Source organism: Mercenaria mercenaria, chromosome 9 (assembly GCF_021730395.1).
Source record: "Mercenaria mercenaria strain notata chromosome 9, MADL_Memer_1, whole genome shotgun sequence".
Classification (NCBI taxonomy): domain Eukaryota; kingdom Metazoa; phylum Mollusca; class Bivalvia; order Venerida; family Veneridae; genus Mercenaria; species Mercenaria mercenaria.
The window spans coordinates 20463030-20485784 of record NC_069369.1 but is presented as its reverse complement, the minus strand read 5'-3'; the positions used below and the strand labels follow the sequence as shown (position 1 = coordinate 20485784).

Below are 22755 nucleotides of genomic sequence, written 5' to 3'. Positions count from 1 at the left end.
TATATGACCTGTATTGCCGGCTTATATGCCTGTGTCATCAATTTTCTTTCAAATTTCACTAGTTTATGTAACTTGTTTTAAGAATAAAATGAATGCACGAATGTTTCTGGCGAGCACTCCAGGAAAATAAAATTGGGATCATGAATATGTTTATTTCGCAGGAAACATACAAAACTATATCTAAATTTCCGTTTGACATGTCGTGCATAGAATGAGATAATAATTTCGTGAAATCGTCAACAAATGTAGAAATTATCCACATACACCTATAGAAAATTTGTATCTTTTAGCGTCAACGGTTTGTATCTTTTAGCGAGCCTAAAAATGTTGTATCATTTAGCGTTAGTTTTGTATCTTTTATCGAGCCTCGATTTTGTATCATTTAGCGTTGGTTGTATCATTTAGCGTCAGTTTTGTATCATTTAACGTCAGTTGTATCATTTAGCGAAGTTGTATCATTTAGCGTTCCCACACCCCTATAGTAAGTCCGTAGTCCGTGGTCCGCAGTACGCGTCGAAGTAAGCTGAAAATCTCTATTTATAGCTATGTCGGCCTAAGCAGAACCGAAAGTAGATTTTATTGATTCGCACAGATAAAACTCACAGGGGTCAACCGACACGAAATTTTTTATGGGTCGGCTTCAAGAGTTCTTTAGTTTAAATTAGTAAGACCAGAAAAATTAATACCACGGGGGCGGATGTAGAAGAGGGGTTGGGTGGGTGTGTGTGTGTGTGTGGTGGGGGCGGGGTATGTCCTTCACATCATCAATCAACCAACAAGCAAAGGCTGTCTGCTGGCGTACACAACAGGTGCTGAACAGACCAGTCATGTCAACATCTCCTTATAGATTACGTAAAAATAAAGCCCCCCCCCCCACTCCACACACACACACACACACACGCACACACACACACACACACACACACAATAAACTCCAGCTTCCGCCATGAAATAACTGAAATATATTGAAAAACGAAATTGTATTTTATTTTTATAAAGATTCTCTTTGAAACTTTGAAATCAACTAATTAGAGTAAATAAGAAAGTTACCGTTGGTACAATCATCGTTCCTCCGGAACTGCCGGCGGATTCCGTCACAGTTGAAGATCCTGTATTCTCAGGACAGTGTTTCTTCTGAGGTGTCGCCATAATATATGATAAATCGAAAGTGTGTTTGGTTTTCCATTTATTCGGTTATTTTCACTAAATCCCATTGATGTGTAACATGATGGGATGTATATAAGTTTTAAAGAAGTAAGAGCAGCAATAACTTAATTCGTCATAATGTATATCTACTTACTAATCTTATCTAAGCTTTAACAATACATACGAGTGAGATATAAAAAGTTAAAATCGTTAAACTATAAATATATACAGGCACTTGAGGTCAAAACCTACCCCCCCCCCCCCTCCACTGGCCCCCCCCCCCCCCCACACACACACACTCCGTCTCTGTCAGCTGTTAACAAGCATTTTTTAGCATTATATCATGTACTGAGCGTAGGTCAAAAAACAGGTTTTGTTACAATTTCAGCATGTTTTAAAACGTACAATTTTACAGTCAGTGTTCTTTTAAAAATGCACCTTTTCCCATCAAAGAGCATTGATAGTAAAAAAGGTGTTTTTCGAAACATGCTGAAACTTTAACATTGTACGTGTTATAATGCAAAAAAACTGGCTAACAGTTGGCAGGGGCGAAGGAGAGGGGTGTCCTGATCCCAAGTGTCTGTGTAAATATTGCTATATATCGTAGTATATGTTACCTGATATGCTAATAATGTAGAGGCTACATCGGGTTAACTTATTTTATGATGTCATTGGTGATGATTGACCTTCCGTCATAACATTCTACTACATAAGAAGTTCTATATATCTGAGATAAAATAGTCGAGCTAAGCTAGTATGATCACCCCATGTCCTTAGTGTCTATCCGACGAAAACAAATTCGATTTGAACACTTCATAGATCACAATTCTGGCCCAATCGGATTGCGACTTGGTCAGAATGTTTGTCTTAACAAAATGTTGGACGAATTTGAAACTGGGTTAGAAGTAGGTGATAAGGTCTCGAGATAGTCAGCAAATTTTTCTATGATTTAACATAGTGACCTAATTTTTAATCCCATGTAACGCAGTATTTATATTGATCTAGACTTCATGAAGTCAAAATATTCTGACTAAATTCATATACATTAAATAGAAACATTGCCTCTATAGTGTTATGACGGGTTTACAATGATTTTAGTTATTGACCCAAGATAACCGACTTTTAAAGTTGGCCAAGGTTTTATAAAATGACAAACTTTCTGTTCAAGTTTTATGTAGTTGTTTAGGGCGTTAAGAAGGTTTTGCTATGTTATGACCTAAAGTCTGTTCCACCTATTACGTTTACCTCATTTCTGAGTTATCAGTGTCGGTAAAGTCGTCCAAAAAACATATTTATTTACTATACATCAATATCTCTAAACCTTTTTTCATTTTTTAAATAAAGTGTATTTTAAAGAAAGAATCTAGCATTTTTCTTTTTTCCCATAGACCGTAATGCTATTTGACGTTACGTCGACTTTCCAATATGGCGGTGCCCGTAGCGCAATAAACTAGGGGTCAACTCAAAATTAAAATGCCCGAGTTAATATTTGGCAACACTGTGTTTGTTTGTGAATTTACATTATCGTATCAAGTCAACTGTTTGGGGAATTTATAAATAAATGTTCAGGTCACCTGAACATAAAAAATAAAATAAATAAATAGAAACACAAAAACAAAGATATTTCTAAAAGGAAAAAAAAATGTGCATGCGAACGTCTCGTTATTTCAATAACACATTGGCTTTCTTCTTATATTATTTTTTCTTTCATTTAAAGAAAACCAGCTTCACTTAAGTTGATGTAACCTCACCGAGTCGCGACTGGAAGTATTTTTATGGATCGGAAAGTAAACTTTGCAGTCCGGCATGATATTGCCTTTCAATCGCGTCACATTTATCTGAACGGAAAGGGCAATTATGAAAAATTATTTTAACATAAAAAAGATTAGATGTCTACTTCTCAAAGTATTTGCGCCATTGAGACACAGAAATATGTCAATACTTAAAAAGGTCATCGTTTACAAGATGCTGATCTGCTAGAAATATTGAGATTTCCTAAATAATCTTGTCAATATTTCTGTATTTTTAAGTTATATTTAGGATCCAGATCTAATAAAGAAATATCAGTTTCAGAAAATGACCCACTGAAACGTCCATTTTTTAGTTCCTTGCCATAGACCAGTGAGTATTCGGGAAACGTACTGAAAAATAATAACTTAAACAAATTTTCTTTAAGACTCCAGATGCTGCATGTATAATCCTGTAGTGACCATTAGGAATAAAAAGGTAGAACGGGTCGTGGTCTCTTTTCCAATGATATCAATTTAACGTTTCATTGTTAATTTTTTAAAATAACATCTTATCGTATCAGAAAACGGAGAGTATACGAGCTTGCGAGGTGTACAAGGGATATATTAAACATTGTTCAGTTGACAATTATTGTTTGTCCGCTAGAATAAGTGAATTGATCGTTCATTAACATTCTTTTTTTTTTGTGATTTAACTTAACGTTCTTTTTTTTAAGTTTAATACATAATCAAAATATTAATATTTCAGAAAGAAAACCATAAATAGCTAGTCACCGTCGTACAGAAATGAAATTAATTCACACCCAGAATCGTGCATTTTCATTTGGTATGCTTACAGAATAATTCAACATTACGTTCTATGATAAAATCAGAATCGTTTCTGTTTACAGGTAAACATGACGGCAACATATAATTGTATGTTACCTTAAAGTTTAGCAGTATATCACAAAACAATAGATCTTTTTAGTAAATGAACAGCATCTTGACAAACAACTTATCTGTCCAATACATGTTTATCTGTTCTGTCCCGCAGATTTGGATACTTAAAATATTCTTAATGAGTTGTCCCCCTTTAAATAACATAAATGCCATTTGTAAAGAAATAAATGTAAACATTTGTCAGAAACGATGTTTTACCTAGTTATGTAAAGTTTAAACACTCGCACGATGTTGCAAATGTATCAAAACGAAGACATGTAACAGCTTTTTAAAAATTCTGAGTTTTTAAAGCCGCTGAACTGTCCAGAAGTGTGGCCCCTTCATGCAGTCCCTTTCCGGAATTCAATAATATATCAGTAAATTGACAATGGTTTTGTAGAATAATATAAATGTTTTATATGCTGTTAAATTTTCATGTAAAACAATACTTTCTTTCTATGATTTGATGACGTTCGAACTTTTTTTCTCCGAAACATGGACCTATACTTTAACGAACCGATGGAACACAATAGAAGACGCGTGCAGTTTTCCCGCCAAAATAAGAAACGGACAGCATATTACGCATGACATATACATATACAGAGAGACGAATTCCCGTGGGGAAGGAGCCTATTATGATTATTTGACATACTTTTTGCATGAGCAAGGAAAAATATCGCTTTTAATCATCCTCAGTCCGATTTAAGCACCCAACGTGCATATTTTTATTTCGGTTTCCTTTTATTTTCGGTTAAGGTTTCGGCCTATATATATACGATAGATAATGTTCAGTCAACTGTGTCTTTATCTTCAAGTGGTATAAATAATTCTCAAATGGTCCAGAAGTGCTTAAAAGTAGCAAAGATGGAGAGAGAAAAGGAAAAACTGCGATTAGACGTTAAGACCTGTATGAATGAGGCCTTGGATAAAGATCAAGTACTCATGTTGAGTACACTGTCCAAGATTCGAGTTATAAGTGTTCATACATTTATAGTATTCTGACTGTACAACTTGTTATAACTTATCTGTATTGCTCATGAAAATTTATAAAATAAATCTACAAATATGAATTAATGCAAACTTAATGAAATCATCACAATGAAGGTACGACGTCGTTGTTAACGTCGTTGAAATGTGATCGCCGTGCGCCGGGTCCGTGTAAGTGACTGTTTTCGAAGAGTCATAACTCCTGAATGCATGGTCATAACCGTGTCAAATTTGCAGTGCAAATAGTAGAAAGATTGCAAATTATAATGGTTTATTTCTTGTCTTGCTTCATTAAAGTATATAAAAGCTAGATAAAAAGTCAACGTTATTTTTGAAGAGCCCTCGTATGAAAACCGTCATTATATTTTTTTAAGGTTCAGGTTTGATATGCATAGTTAATCCCCCACCCTCTCTCTCTCTCTCTCTCTCTCTCTCTCCCTCTCTCTCTCTCTCTCTCTCTATAAAAGTACATTACACTTAAGTAATATATACACTTCATACGTTTCATAATATTTTGACAATAGACGTTGCATCAAATTCTTATCTAAATGCTCTCTCAAACGGGCTTTTCTGTTATTTCTAAGGAAAGAATCTCTTTTTACTTAAAATTACTTAAAAGTGCGGGGGCGACGGTTGAAGGAGGGGGTGGGGGGGGGGGAGGAGAGAGAGGGGCAAATCACATGCTGTACCCCAACTCTCATTGTGGTAAGGAGGTTCTTCAGGTCCCGCTTCTACACTTTCTCCTCATTCATTTTGATCATTCTATTATGATTTATTCGCTCGAGCGCATCAAAATTTGTTGTATTTTACTAATGTAGAGATAGTTAAAGCCCTGCTCCTGTCCTACCTTTTAACCTTGAATTGTCAATGAAAAGGCATGAAAATCCTGATATGTACAGTGACGCCTGTTAAAATAGAGTCTACATAATATTAAATTCTATATGAAATACCTGTGGTTTTGCGTGCTTAAGTGTGACACGTGGCCGTTAACTGTTCCCTATTGTAATCATGGGTTGCATACACACAAAAGAATTTGAATAACCACGGAGCAGGGCTTTAAAGATCCAGCACGACCTAGTGACCTACTTTTTTCGACCACAAAAACTTCATGAAGATCATTCTTATAATACAGGTAATATACAGCTATATTTCAATTTTTCAGGTGGACAATTTAAGCCCTCTCTGAATAAAATAAATGTGTTTTCACAACTTCATCTGCAAACTTATTCAGTCAGTCTCTTTTCAGCATAGTTTTGAAATATAGAGGAATAACTATCTTACACTGTAGAAGCAAAATGTGCTTGAAATTTTAACTAAATACACTGAATTATGTACATATTGCTACATTAATTCAATAACATATTCAGACATTAAACACTTGTCTTGACCTTAAATATGCCACTGTCAATTTGCAACTTGATGCTTGTTATTTTTCATTTTCTTCATGCAAAGCATGTATAATTACCATCATGAAAATACAAAAGAATACAGTTATTTTGTGGTGCCTCTTACGGAAACAAAAAATAATAAAACGTTTCAGCTCGCATTACACGTCCGTAAAATATTGATGAATGATTTGAAGATAGTATATATATTTTTGAATCTGTTCCTGAACACCGCTGCTCTGATGGAAAATAAAAATTGATAAAATGATAGATCAGGGATCTTTTTTATAATTGAAATCGGCGGTTATAAATAACTAAAAATTCTAAGCTCTATTTGTCATACCAGTTATTGAAGTCAAATATAATTCAGCTATAATAATTAATAGTGAGAATGGATTCGAGTGATGTGCGAGCATAGCGAGCGAGAAAGAAAGTGCTTTTTTTCAACCAGAACAAAAGACAAATTAACTATGCGATTACGATGTTCCGTTTGGACAATCGTGACTTTTTTTGAATCCTTAACTGCGATGTACGATGGTACGATGACGAAAACGCGATGGTGCGATGACACGATGATGAAAACGCGATGATGCGTTGTACGACGGTGAAATGTCGATGAAATGTCGCGTTTTCATCATTGTACCATCGTGTTTTCTCCATCGTATCATCGTACCATCGCGTTATCATCATCGTACCATCGCGTTTTCACCATCGTGCCATCGCGTTTTCATCATTGTACCATCGTATTATCACCATCGTACCATCGCGTTTTCACCATCGTGTCATCGCGTTTTCACCATCGTACCATCGCGTTATCACCATCCTACCATCGCAATTTCACCATCGTACCATCGCCTTCCGGTGGTCATGTGCAGTGGTACAGTATATGTATCAGTAAAATACAGGCTTGATACAATTTCATTTTCACATTGCACTATGTTTTTTCTACGAGGGCTGTTCAAAAATAACGTAGACTTTTACTGTCAAATAATAATGTGAAATATATCGTTGTAATTCGGAATCTCTCTGTAATTTGGTCATATATTTTTTGTAATATTTTTGCTGATAGGCGAAGCGCGTCGAACGTTTTTATTACCATAGCTACGCATAACCGGCGCAGTCGCTTTTTGATCTGTCTCGATTCGAATTCGATCGCTAATATTTGCAGCTTAAAGTACACTTTTCGCCCAAAAATACGCCAAAGTGCAGCAACACGTCAGGGCAACATGTACTTAGAGTATGGCGTCATTCCGACGTGGAAGACAGAAGAAAACAACGTTTGAACTAAGTGAGTATTACTGTTTATAATGCATGTAATGTCGTCATCGACTAACATGGATGATAAGACAGTTGCTTAGTTATGGCGAACAGCAACTGCAAATCATAATTCAATGAAGCAGACGCAACAACAATGTTCAGTCATCTGTGTCTTTACCTTAAAGTGGTATAAACGATTCTTAAATGGTCCAGAATTGCTTAAAAACAGCGGAGATCGAGGGAGAAAACGGAAAAACTGCGAAAGGACGTTAACGCCAATGTAAGACGTCGTAGATAAAGACCAAGTACTCATGTTGAGTACCCTGTCTGAGATGCGTGTCATACATATTTAGTATTCTAACCAAACAACTTGTTTTGACTTAAGTATTGCTCATGAAAATTTATAAAATAAATTTATAAATATGAATTCATGCAAACGTAATGAAAGCATCACAATCAAGGCACGACGTCGTTAACGTCGTTGAAATATGATCGCCGTGCGCCGGGTCCGTGTAAGTGACTGTTTTAGAGGAAGCGTAACTCCTGAATGCATGATCAAAATAACGTCAAATTTGCAGTGCAGTTAGTAGAAAGACTGCAAATCATGATGGTATATTTCTTGTTTTGCTTCATTAAAGTATATAAAAGCTAGAGAAAAAGCCTACGTTATTTTTAAGGAGCCCTCGTACATCCTAACAAGAATAAGCTGAGTTTGAATAATATCATGTGACTATTACACCCAGCTTTTTATTTACTTTCATGCATACATAAAATACAAATTATGTGGCCTTGAAGATTTTACACAGTTTAAATAACTGAGCACTAAACATTTTGTAAAACATTTTGCAAAACAGCAGAACCTAAATGGCAAATTTCTTCTCATAAAATACATTGAGATACATTCATCTTTTGTTGACAAAAATACAAGTGCACGGAACTATGCATTTCTAACCGGAACGCGATGGAACGATGGTGAAAAAGCGATGGTACAATGGTGAAACCGCGATGGTACGATGGTGATAACGCGATGGTACGATGGTGAAAACGAGATGGTACGATGGTTAAAACGCAAAAGCACGATGGTACGATGATGAAAACGCGATGGCACGATGGTACGATGGTAAAAAGGCGACGGCACGATGATGAAAACGCGATATTACACCGACATTTCATCATCGTACCATCGTACCATCGCACCATCGCGATTTCGTCATCATGCCATGAAGGCGTTTTCACCATCGTATCATCGTTGTTTCATCATCGTGCCATCGCGCCATCGCATTTTCGTCATCGTTCCATCGTGCATCGCGGTTAAGTATTAAATAAAAAGTCCTGATTGTCCAAACGGAACACCGTAATGCGATAGAGAACAAAAATGCATATTTTATATTTTCGAACAGAACAGAAGACCAATTAGAATACGTATTCGAGCTTAGCGGGCGAGAAAAAAAAACATATTTTTCACCTAGAACAAAAGATAATTTATCTATGCGAGCGTAGCAAGCGAGAAAAAAATTATTTCATATTTTTCGGTCAGAACAAAATGCAAATAATGTACGCGAGCGAAGCGAGCGAGGAAAATTTACATTTTGCACTCATATTACCCAGATCAGAAGACAAATTACCCATGCTCCGGCGATTTTACTGGAGCCCCCTCTGGATCCGCTAGTGTTTCTGATTGTGTATTTACATCTACTGCAGTAGGTAATGTTTCCTTGTACGCCTCGTATCAATCTGTATCTGGCAATAGCATTCTTACGTCATTTGTCTCATACGTCACAAATTTCTTTCGGAGAAAAGAAATTCATTTCTCTTGCATAGGCCTAAACAACCTGGACGCGATATGGTGGATACTGATCATTGTGAAATTATGTGGTGGACAGGAAATACTTCAGTAAGGATGTTAAAATACAAGTTATCTTTGAATCAATTTTAAATTTAACAAATCATTGTTTCAAGTAAAGGGCATGGTGCGATTGGTGCCTGAATTTCATCGATCATTTCGATGTTTGTAGAGCTTGTTTGTTTACAATTTATTCATCGAGGATTGGATAGAGCTACTTGGAATGATTACATCTTTGATAGGTTAAAAGTGAGTCAATTACATTTATTGTTAAACAACGTGCTCACTGTTGTTGTTTAAATACAAAATTATAGTTCACTCATGCATTCACATGTAAACGAAGTGAGTTTTGAGCCGCTCCCGATAAATTTCACGTGAAATTTCCCGAAATATTTCAAATTAGAGAGCAAGCTCCAATGGCGACAAGAAATTACAATGGGAGACTGCCGTTGAAAATATAAATTTGCGGTTTATTTGGATATTTGGCAAAGCAGAAAAAAATCTTTAAAGGGTGACTTTTTTTTAGTTTATGAAACCATGTTTACTTTGCCGATAAGTGTCGTAGTTTTGTCACATGACATCGAAGCTGTAGGTAAACCTTTGGAATGGAGCAGACTTTAGTGACCTTCTTTTATATACTAGATAACCATATTTTAAATTCGTTCCACAATTTATAAAGAGAAAGGTTTCAAAATTGGCCTAAATTTGATAAATGCAAATATTTTGACCCGGTTTCATATGATCCACTACAAAATATTATTGCGTTCCGTTTGGTTTATCGAGATTTTTATTCATTACAATACGATGATCAAAGTGAAAGTGAAACTGATTATTTTGATTAAACGACTATTTCTATACAATGACATATTCAATGGCATTGTACGTAGTAATAATAATAATAATAATAATATTAATAATAATAATTTAGTAATAATAATGATAATGACTCTATTTAAACAAACAGTCATGACTGCACCCTGCTCCCTGAGGCCATTTTACCCATACACTGCAGAATACTAGTGCTTAAGCCTTACATGGTACGCCCAGACGGGCTACATATAGAGGTTCAAACCCCCTGATTAATGGTGCCATCACTTATTATTTAAAAAATGAAATACTACACACCCTACCCAGAGATCCTTTACCAGCTTAACAAACCTTGAAAATATAAATGTTGAAATATAAAAACTTGTACAAAAATTAAAAAAATACTATAACTTGCTATTATCGCATATAAAACAAATATCAAAAATTTTAAAACAATGCCATGAAGTCTCTGAAATACAGTGTCTTAAGATTATTTTATTTTTTTGAATGTATCAATAGAGGATATTTATTTGTTTTTCGTGAATATTGAATATATCTCACCTCGGAGTGAAAATGTGAAAATTTTCTCACTCCGAGGTGAGATATATTCAATATTCACGAAAAACAAACAAATTTTCTTTTTATTCTATGTTCAATTACGCTGAGATGTGCATTTTGCAATAATTTTAGTCTCAGCGCGGAAAACAGAGGCGCGTAAACAGACATGACGTCAGGCGTGTTGTGACGTTAGAAAGACGCACATAACATAAAGTTCCATTTTATTTTATTTTTTGCTGCATAAAGTTATGAAATTCTCATTAAGTAAAATAATTTGAATCGAGAAATATACTATAAAGAACAAAGTGCGACTACAATTTTCATCCTGTTTTAAGCAAATAATTTAACATTCATATACAATGTATGAGGGGGCGGAGCTATATATCTCATAGTGTGAGTAGTATAAGAAATAAGGGTATGGGCGCATTTTGACCTCATTTTGACCTCTAACCCTCGACTTAAACTGAATAATGCTAGCAAACTGAAAGGAAACACAGGTTTTTACAAAGTACTGTGAAAACCTTCGGTAAATTGTAATTAAACACTTATGCCAAACTTATGCAAAATTTCTGCAACAAAGGCAGCAATGTGGCAGTGTCTGCCACTTAGGCAAAATTTTGGCAAAACTTCGGCAAGGTTATTTAATGTATTTAAATTTGATAAAATACTTATATCTAAATTTCTGCCAAATTTCTGCCAAGAAGGCAGCAATGTGGCAGTGTCTGCCACTTTGGCAAAATTTTGGCAAAACTTTGGCAGGTTAATTTAATTGATAAAGTGCAAAGGTATCGATTTTATTTTTAATTAGTAACTACATTATTAGTCTTTAAATAATTTTAAATACATATGATATAAATTAGTTTACAGAATAAAATATATTGTTTGAAAGAAAGAAAATTTACTGGTAATATAAATTCTCATTATGTTACAGCAAAAAACGGGAAAGAAATGATAATGGCTACTTGTTCATCTTGCGGAAGAATGAAATCAAAGTTTGTTAAAAGTACAGGAGGTAATTTAGATATTCATAAAGCAATGTTACCTTTATTACCTAAAAAAGGTTTAACACTCCCAGGATATAACTATTGTGGACCAGGAAATCCTTTAGATAATGGACCTCCTGTTAATGAACTGGACGCAGTAAGCGTAGACCATGATTTTTGCTATGGCAGTGGTGTAAAAAGGTATATGTGACAAGCAAATGCTTTCCAACTTAAATAACACTCAATCAAAAACACTTGGAGAAAAGATTGCAAAACATTTAGTTGTAAAATCAGCAATTTAAAACGAAACACAAATTTGGACTTGGACGTTGTCCTCGGGAGCTGGAAGCTCACTCGGAAAAAGTAAAAAAACGGGAAAAGGGGGTAAATACAAGCTCACTCAAAAAGACCCCCGAAATAACATGAAGTGATGAATTAGCAGAAGAATTACATAAACCAGTTTTTTTAAACGAAAATTTTCGAAACGAAGAGTGATAGTTTATGATATTGATGATATTTGGTCTGCTGATTTAGTTGATATGCAAGCTTTTTTAAAATACAATAAAGGTGTAAAGTATTTATTAACCGTTTTTGACGTGTTTAGCAAATATGCTTGGGTCATTCCATTAAAGAATAAAACTGCAGAATCTGTTACTGAAGCATTTGAAAAAATAATTTTTGGAGCTATAGACGGAGCTTTAGCTCCTCTTTACGCTCGGCCTAAAGGTAGAACGCCTACATATTTATGGGTAGATAAAGCAAAAGAATTTTAAAATAGAAGTTTGAATCATTTTTGAATAAAAATAAGATTAACATATATCATACATTTAATGAAGGAAAAGCTGTAGTAATCGAAAGATTTAATAGAAGTTTAAAAAGAATAATGTGGAAATATTTTACAGCAAATAATACTTACACTTATTTAGATAATTTGCAGGAAATGGTTGATAAATATAACAAAACAAAACATTCTAGTATCAAAATGACAACGACTGAAGCCAGTAAAATCTTAAGTAAAGGTACTGTTTACTTTAATTTATACGGTAATTTAAAGATACCAAAGAGTAAACCAAAGTTTAAGATTGGTGATCGAGTTCGCTTAAGCAAACTTAAACGGCATTTTGAAAAAGGATATACACCAAACTGGACAGAGGAAATCTTTATAATTTATGGAATTAATAATACAAATCCAAGAACATATACTATTAAAGATGTGAATAATGAAATAATTCGGGGTTCATTTTATGAGCAAGAACTTTTACCTACTAAACAAGAAGTTTTTAGAATAGAAAAAGTTATCAGACGAGACTATAAGAAAAAACTAGCTTTAGTAAAATGAAAACGTTATAGTGAAAAATTTAATAGTAAGGTTCCTTTAAGTGAATTGGAAGAAATTTAATATTTAAATAAGATTTAAAGAATATATTATATGAATGAGTAATAAAAATTTAGTTTCTAATGGAATAGAAACAATAGATTAATTAATAGACCACTTGACTAAACTTGCTGCTGCTTACAGAAAAAGTAAAAAGTTTTGTGGAAGAGCACATACAGGATTACAAATTACAGCAGGTATCTTTGGTTGCGTGAGTGCATTAGCACTTGTTCCTGCTATTCCTATATTTGTGGCATTTGCTGGCGCTGTTCCATCAGTAATTACAATATTTATTAAAGGTCTAAATGTTGAAGACAAAAAAAAGCTTTTTTAAAATTACATCATAAAAAATAAAACAACTAATAGCAAAAGCACGAATTGGAAAATTAGATAAAGAAGATGAGAAAAAAGTTATTCAGGATATTTTTATAATACTGTTAGAAATGCAGATAGAAAAAAACTATTCAATGGCTCTTGAAATGTATGTGAAGGAATTCAAACTTAACGGATATAAAAATAAAAAGAAGAAGAGTTGTATTAAATTTAGATTGCTGAATTTATTTTTTACGTGCGTTTTTTTAAAAGATTTTTTCTATAAGTATATTATATAAATGGCTAATAGAAATATAGATAATGATATTTCAATACAACTAGCTTGTACTTTAGGAAGAATATGGAACGAAGGAAAAATACAAGAAATAAATTTATATAAAAAAGTAAGGAAAAATAGAAGCGTTATTAAATCAAAGCTTAATCAATTAACCACTGAAAATTTTAAAAATAAAGTAATTGATAGATTGGAAAGTGTTATAGATCCTTATGTTTCGGAAAAGAATGTAGATTTATTTGAATGGGATTGTGATTGTTTATTAACAGAAAAGCAAAATAATGAAATATTATGTGATTGCCCCAGACCAATCATCGAAACAATCCTAAAAAGATAAGTGTAACCGATTGTGACACTAATGAAAAAAAAAACATATAAACGTATTTACGCAGCATCTAAAGACCTTGATATTCATTCTGGGTTAATAAAAATGTGCTGTGAAGGGAAAAAAAAACAGAGTAAAAAGAGGAATCTCAAAAACTTATGGAAAAAAGATATAAATTTAAATATTTTATTTCTTCTTAAACTTTATTTTTTTTATTTTTTTTTATTTATTTTTTTTTTCGCTTAAAGTATTTTTTTAAATATAATATATAGATGGCTGTTAGAGAAATTGAGAGGTCTACGAGTCTATATATTAAGAAATTTGAAAATTTAATTAAAATTACATATAGACAAGATCAAAAAAAAAAATCAGTTATATTTAAATATAGAAAACTCATTTGATATTCTTAAATCTGAACATAAAACTTTAAATGTATAAAAATAAATGTTGTTTTAAAAATAACTCTTGCAAAAAAATAGTAAAACAGATACAATATATAAATCAGCTTATTTTCAATCAAAGGCTTTGATTGTTATTAACACAAACGAAATAAAAAGAACACTTTACATCAAACTTTTGGTGAAATAATAAATAGAATTGGTAATTGGATTTCAGAAGGAAGCGGCTAGAGAATAGAGTCAGTTGATGCTCATTATATAAATTGATATAAATATAATCCATTAGCTGCTTCTAGTTATTTAGAATTACCAAAGCAATTACAACATCATAGAAAAGGATTGATAAATATAAAGAATGAGCATAATAATGAATGTTTTAGATGGTGCCATTTAGCTTACAAATGTTCTGTTGAAAAAGATCCCCAAAGAGTTTTAGAATATAAAAAGCATATAGAAAAACTCAATTATAAAGGAATAAAATTTCATGTTACATTAAATCAAATACCTAAAATAGAAACTCAGAATGATATTTCATTTAATATATTTGGTTATGAAGATAATAGTGTTTATCCATTGTACATTTCAAAATATCAATATGAAGAACACTGTGACATGTTGTTAATCAGTAATAACAAAATAACACATTATGTCTGGATTAAAGATTGTAATAGATTTATGTTTAACAAAACAAAATGTAAAACTAAAAAGCATTTTTGCAAATCATGTTTACAAAATTTTTCTCAAGAAAGAATATTACATTAACATATACCAAATTGTTTAGCTATTAATGGTGTTCAAGCTGTAAAAATGCCAAAAGAGGGAAGTAAAATACATTTTAAAAACTATCATAAAGGCTTAGCAGTACCTTTTATAATTTACGCTGATTTTGAATCAATAACTGAAAAAATATCGACTGCTTTTCCGTCACCTGAATTTTCATTTACTAAACCATATCAAAAACATATAGATTGTGGTTACGGCTATAAAGTTGTTTGTTTTTATGACGATAAATATACTAAACCAACACAAGTTTACAGAGGTCCTAATGCAGTTTATAAGTTTATTGTAAAAAAAAATCCTTGAGGAAGAAGAGTATTGTAAGGAAATATTCAATGAAAACTTTAACAAAGATTTGAAAATGTCTAAAAAAGATGAAGCTTTATTTCAAAAACAAACCTCTTGTCATATTTGTGGAAAAGAATATAAGAAAAAATGAAACCATAGTAAGAGATGAAAAACAAAGTTTTTCGAAAGGACCAAAAGTCCGAGATCACTGTCATATAACAGAAAAATTTAGAGGAAGTGCCCACTCAGAATGTAATATTAATTTTAGACTAACACACAAAATTCCTGTTATTTTTCATAATTTAAGAGGTTATGATGGTCATTTTATTATGCAATAAACAGGAAAATTTAAGAAAAGAAATAGATGTTATTCTTAATAATATGGAAAGATATATGGCATTTATGGTAAGTGATTTGATTTTCATAGATAGTTTTCAATTCATGTCTAAACCATTCGATAACTTAGTAAAAATTAATCCAGAATTTAAGTACACTTCTCAAGAATTTAGTAAAGGTAAACTTGAATTTTTGAAAACAAAAGGTATTTATCCATATGATTACATGGATTCATTTGAAAAATTCAAAGAAACAGAATTACCTCCTAAAGAAGAGTTTTATTCAATATTAAACGAAACGCATACATCTGACAATGAATATGAGCATGTAAAAATGTTTGGAATAAATTTAAAATCAAAACAATGGGAGAATATCATGATCTATATTTAAAAACTGACGTATAACTTTTAGCTGATGTTTTTGAAAATTTTAGAAAACTATGTTTGGAATATTTCAAACTTGACCCTTGCCATTAATTTAGTAGTCCTGGTTTAGCTTGGGATGCAATGTTAAAAATGACTGGAATAAATCTGGATTTAATAACTGATATTGATATGTATCTTTTTATTGAAAAGGGACTGAGAGGAGGAATAAGTTATATAGGTAATCGTTACAGCAAAGCAAACAATAAATATATGAAAAGCTATAATCAAAAATTTATATTTTAATACGTTATGTACATTGATGCCAATAACCTCTACGGTTGGGCCATGTGCCGACCTTTGCCCTCTGGAAATTTTAAATGGATCACTTTAAAACAATATAAGAAATTAATTGCAAAAGGCAAAACTAACTTTATAATTGAATGTGATCTTGAATATCCAAAAGAACTGCATGATATTCACAATGATTATCCTTTAGTTCCTGAAAAGATACTCATTCAAGATCAATAGCTTTCAAATTATAGTAAAAATATTAAATAATAAGTTGAAATAGGAAAAAGTAATTAAAATTTAGTTTCAACTTTAATGGAAAAAACAAAACTATGTTGTTCATTTTAAAAATCTTCAACATTATGCACAATTAGGATTAAAAATAACAAAAATACACACTTTTGACGAAAGTCCTTTGTTAAAAATGTATATTGATTTTAATACTCAAAAAAGAAAAGCAAAGAATTATTTTGGAAAAGACTTTTTAAACTCATGAACAACTCTGTATTCGGTAATACGATGGAGAATTTACGAAAAAGAATCAATATTAAATTAACACATGATGAAAATCTTTTATTGAAGTATATAGCAAAATCTTCTTTTGTTAGTTCAACAATATTTAATAAGAATTTGTTTGGTATTCATAGAATAAAAGAAAGTTTATTATTAAACAGACCTTGTTATGTTGGAATGTGCATTCTTGATTTATCAAAATATTTAATGTATGATTTTCATTATAATTACATTAAGGAAAAGTATGAGGATTCAGCAAAGCTTTCATTCACTGACACTGATTCATTATGACTTTGTTATGAAATGAATACTAAAGATGCATATTAAGATATATATGAAGATTCAGAACTGTTTGATAATAGTGATTATAATAGTAATTTAGAGTTTTATTTTGATTACAACAATAAAGTAATTGGAAAATTCAAAGATGAAGCTGCCGGTATTCCCATTGTCGAATTTGTTGGATTAAGAAGTAAAATGTATTCATATTTATTAGAAAATGAAGTTAACATTAAAAAATGTAAAGGAATTAAAAAAACATGTTGTAAAGAAAACAATAGTTCATGAAAATTACAAAACATCTTACTTAATTCAACCCAAAGTAACCATACCTTAAAAGTTATTCGTTCTGATAAGCACAACCTTTCTAGTTATGTTATTAATAAAACGTCTTTATCATGTTATGACGATAAAAGATATATTGATGATGGTATTAATACATTAACTTACAGCTTGGCCACAGAACCATACATTGTTAACTGAATATTCATAACGTTTAAACCATCTATATAAATAACTGAATTCATTTGAAATTGATCAGCATAATTATTAGAAATAGATTCATTTTTTTTGTGTTATTTTTTTTTGCATAATATCTTTGAAGAATTTTATTTTCTTTGTTTTTTAATTCCAATTTAACACCTCCTTTATCTAATTTAATTGCATCTATAAGAATAATTAAAATGCAATTTTGTTTGATTGTTACATTATTACCATTTTGAACTAAACCAGGACTAGCATTACCAACTTTCCATTGAAATAATCCAGCAACATCTTCTGTTGCAGACGTTAAAAGACTATGGAAGGGAATATCCGCCAAAACTTTATGCATCTATATGACATGCTCATTCATAAATGTTCCATGCTCATTTATATATCGGCCAAAACTTTATGCATCCATATGAGATGCTCATTTATCTTGTTGACTACGTCTTACATGTATGCTTCACCTGTTCCATGCTCATTTATCTTGTTGACTACGTCTTACATGTATGTTTCATCTGTTCCATCTCATTTATCTTGTTGACCACGTCTTACATGTATGTTTCACCTTAGCTGTCCTTCTTTGAAACGCATGCTGTATGTTGCTAATAGCATTTTCCGATCTTTCAAATGCATGTTTACACGTACATGCAATGTACTTGTTGTTTACGGTTGTGATCTTCCTTGTGCGTACTGCTTGCTGCTAAGCAGTTCTTTTCTTTCTTTCAAATGCATGTTTCTTTCTCTCTGCAAATGCTGGATTTCCTATCTCATCAAGATAAACAGTGCCGGACTTCGATTCGTCTCTCACAAATTTCAAGGCTGTCGCCATATTGGACCAGTACTCAATAATTCTTGTGAACTGCTCGTCAATACGTCCGAGATGTTCGTTGGCCTCTCTCAAAGCTTTGACGTTTCCCCGATTTGCTTTTTAGATAAATATAATTATAAACGAATGAACAATACAAAATGTGCTTGAAAAATGTTATGTATTTTCCCGTCGTATTTTACATTCACTGCAAGCTGCACATATTTAAGTTGTATCTGCCAGTTTTTGTTGCTGCCATATATAGTGAAACGCCAAACTGTAAAGTACCAGTTTTTTATAGACGCAGTGGGAAGGGCTGCTTATAATGTTGGTATAACTTAAAGTCCAGCCCATTTGTTATTTTCATACTTTTGTATTAGATATGTGTATATTATGTATGTAGTGAACATATGCAATAAAATATGATTAAACTAAACTAAAACCAGTTTTATTACAAAAGGCATCACCTGCTCATTTATTTATTATTTGGCAATTATTTATATTTATCGGCATCAAATTTGCATGCATACGGCATGCAAACAGGTTCTGGCAATTTAAAGGTTTTTATTGCATACATCCAAGTTATTGTTTTGCTTATTATAATAACACACCTGGTTCTTTTCTGTTTGTTTTCAGTAATGCTAAGTGTTCAAGGTCTTCGGTGCGTTGTTCATGCATTCGAGCAATCTCATCTTCTTTCTGATACATCTCTCCATAAAGAAGTAGTGCCTGAATTTCAAATGAGAAATTGATTTCTAAGTTTCCAAGTTTCGAAGATGCACACCCGATAAAATTAGGATAGAATTACGGTGAAATGAAAAATATTATACAGAAATGATACAGGCAGTCGCGGAAAAATGATAGATTCTGTTTACATAACATTCTATCATTTATGTAAGATCATGTACCCAATTTCAACAATTAAAATAAAGTTTGAAACGCCAGTTGTAGGCCTAACTAAACCAAAATTGGTAATAATGCAAACAAACGTCAATGAATATGGCATATACATTGTTCATGAATTATGTGTTAGTACTGATGTGTTCTCCTAAAAAAACGACAAATCCGTTACTATGGTCAGAAGTAGAGATTCTGCTTCAGTCATATTGTCTTCTGTTAGATCGTCTAATATAAAACAAGGCTAGCCATTTGAACCGAACTCAGAGCTTCTTATTTTTTAGACATTTTCTTCCCTCTATTTGTAAACCGGGTCAGATCATGACAGAACTTTACTGTCTTGCAAGTAATCAATTCGATTCCTGTTGATTTTAGGTCAGTTCAAGTGTATGTGCCATCGATACTTTAGTGGCAACCAGTGTGTCACTGAAACAATTTGTTTGGTAAATAGATATGCCAACAAAGTAACATGACATACCCACCACTTGTACAAAATGCTTATGTATTACAAACAGTAACATATCTTGAATCATCGGATTCTTCAGTTAAATCTTCACATTATACGGCCATAAATCAGCCACGTTTACAGCTCAGCAGACATACAAAATGGTGTTGTCTTTCAACAATTATTATTAACTAAACAATTTTCTTATCAAATGTGTAAGGTTGTTGGATTTTAATATAAGATATGGATTGAGCAATACCTTGTCATTACAAATAGTTTTGTAAAGATTTTTGTTGATCTCTTTATCTGTTGTCAAACCGCCTATGGTATTATTTTACTTGGTTGCATTTTGTGCTTCTAAAGGATCTTCTTACAGATATTATTTACCTCTCAGTGCTATCTAAATAAATCCACATGGACAGTATAGACACATTACATGTCAATTTAAAACCTAAACAAAATACAGCTTTATATACTAGCACATAGGCTTTTACAGGATATACCATTTGTCAAATATAAGTGTCAGGGAATTCCATCTTTAAAAGTACCAGATAAGTTATCTAGTAAACTTTGTTTTGTGAACGTTAAGATCCAGCAAAAACTGACTACCAGAGTATTAACTAGGCTGTTTCTAGTGACCTAGTTTTTAATTCAATTTCAAATTCTTTTGAGATTACATACTAATCGAAACATCGAACGCCCCTCGATATTTTTGGTCGAACATTTCATAATTATAACAGAACATTTATCAATTTTGTTATACATTTATACATATATGTTGTCAATAAGATATGAAAATTCTAACACAATTAAACTGTGCAAAGACAATATTGCATTTATTTAACGACCTCTTCCCACAAGAATACACATAAAAGCAGTTTTTTTATGAAACGAACAGACATGACTTATAAGGATGTATGGTCAAATATCAAATTTAAATGTATTTCCAAAGAATTAAAGATGAAAAAAGATATTTTGTGTTTGGAAAAATGTTTTTTTTTCCGTAAAACAAAATTCACTCTTTCGTAAATAGTAGACATTTATGTGCATTTTTGTAACTTTTTAAAATTGGGTTGTTTCAACATATTTTATGTGAGCAATTTCAAAATGTACTATCAGTAATATGGAAGATATTGAAAAAAATATCTATGGGGCATTAGAAGTTTCGTATAGTGCATTTAGACACATTTTGACCAAGTTGAGTTCTATTACGATTGGGCCAAAAGTATTTTCTCTACAGTGTTAACTGTAAAATTGTTGGCGACGGATACAGGGCGACCACAAAAGCTCACCATGAGCACTTAATGCTCAGGTGAGCTAAAAACAAAACCACAGGTGCACAACTCGCAATGTTGAATAATATTATTATAAAGTATTTAGACAAAAGTGAAGTAACTACACAGTACTGAAGCAGATGTTTCTGTGAGTTATCGGGATACTTAACTTTGAAAACTTAAATAAATAAAATATATTATCACTCGTTTTAATAACAATACAGATAGCAAATTGTCCCTTTGGACCACTGTCGCATGATTATCAAAGCACAGGTTAGATTAGTGTTTGCTTTATTTGATCTGAAGTATTTTACCAACTCCTTATTCTTTCATCAGTTAAATCCAGTGTAAATGGGGAGACGCTTACATCAGTAACCTAATTTTGATCTGTTTAAGCAAAATAAATCGCTGGTTTGAAAATAAATAATAAATAATTAAGGTATTAGATCACTAATAGTAATGTTTACAAAATGGCCTTTGCTTGGTATATTCTGAGAGGTAACTGTGTTTTGCACTATTTTGCAATTTTTAAACAAGTTTTACCGTGCCGTTTTTTATAAATTTTGTATAACTTATGGTATCTCCTCAAGCTCAAGTAGAGACAAACTTCAAAGTGATAGCCACTATCCAAAACGTTTGCAGAGATCTCATTTTACCATTAATTTTAATAAAAGAAACATCAAACTATTGGTAAACAATTATAAAACAAAAATAAAAATGTCAATATCATTTTTTCTATGGTGCCTCAAGTAAACAGATTTAATGAGACAGAATTCATACTTCAACATTGAAAAAATAAGGTCGAATGCTGTGTTTTTGTTTTGAATTTTGCTTACTCCATTTAAAAATAACCTTAGGGCAGACGTAAAACCTACCTGAATTTCTTCCACAATATAAAATCTAAGAGTGAAATCATAATAGAGAACTCTCACCTTGTGTAACTCAATATTTTTAAAGATGTGTAACTCTACCCCTTCTGTTTAAGTAGTAAATTCACTCTCAACACCAAATAATCGCTTAAAAGATCCATCTTTTTCCATTTTTGTACAAGAAATCAATAATAAGTCTTGAAAGAAGTCAAAACGTACTAGAAGAAAAAGAAAATGAGAAAAAAAATTGGTCCCAGTAGGATTGAACCTACGCCCCCACCCTAAGAATTGCAGTAAAAGTAGGTTTATGGTAGGAATTGAATACTCTTCAAAAAGGAGGTTCTCTATTAGTGATCTAATACCTTAAATAGTACCATCTGGAATATACATTCTTGTTAGTTAAGTACAGTTAGAAAACATATAAGCAAATGTTAAAAGTCAAAGAATTCGGTAAGATAAAATAATGCTCTATATTGCTGATCAATTACAGAATACAAGTCGTCTAAGAAATCTATTATTAATTTCCGACCACTTTAAAACACCTTACTTTTGATTTATATTTTTTTTTTGTACAGTGACATGAGAAATCAAGAGATGACTGACTTACATGTTGTTTGCGGTTGGTTGAACGAAACAATCCTGCGAATAAATTTCCTTCTGCTATAAGATATTGCATTGCCGGCTCGTCCAGTCTTCCACAAAGTGTAAAGCTCGGAGACAAAACGGAATCAAACAGGATCTTCCCATCACTTGTCATTTTACCAAGCATTCCTGAAAAAAAAAAAAATTTAAATTA

General features: G+C 32.1%; 1 protein-coding gene across 1 annotated transcript in view; it reads right to left on the bottom strand.

The window, feature by feature from the left end:
- LOC123546647 (uncharacterized) overlaps positions 1-22755 on the bottom strand; it is a 135578-nt gene that overhangs the window by 90713 nt on the left and 22110 nt on the right. The window contains exons 13-15 of the mRNA XM_053550960.1: positions 22567-22730; positions 19086-19203; positions 18460-18593 (exon numbers count right to left, since the gene is read on the bottom strand). Of these exons, the coding sequence (XP_053406935.1) occupies positions 18460-18593; positions 19086-19203; positions 22567-22730 (416 nt within the window). The remainder of the gene's footprint in view (positions 1-18459; positions 18594-19085; positions 19204-22566; positions 22731-22755) is intronic.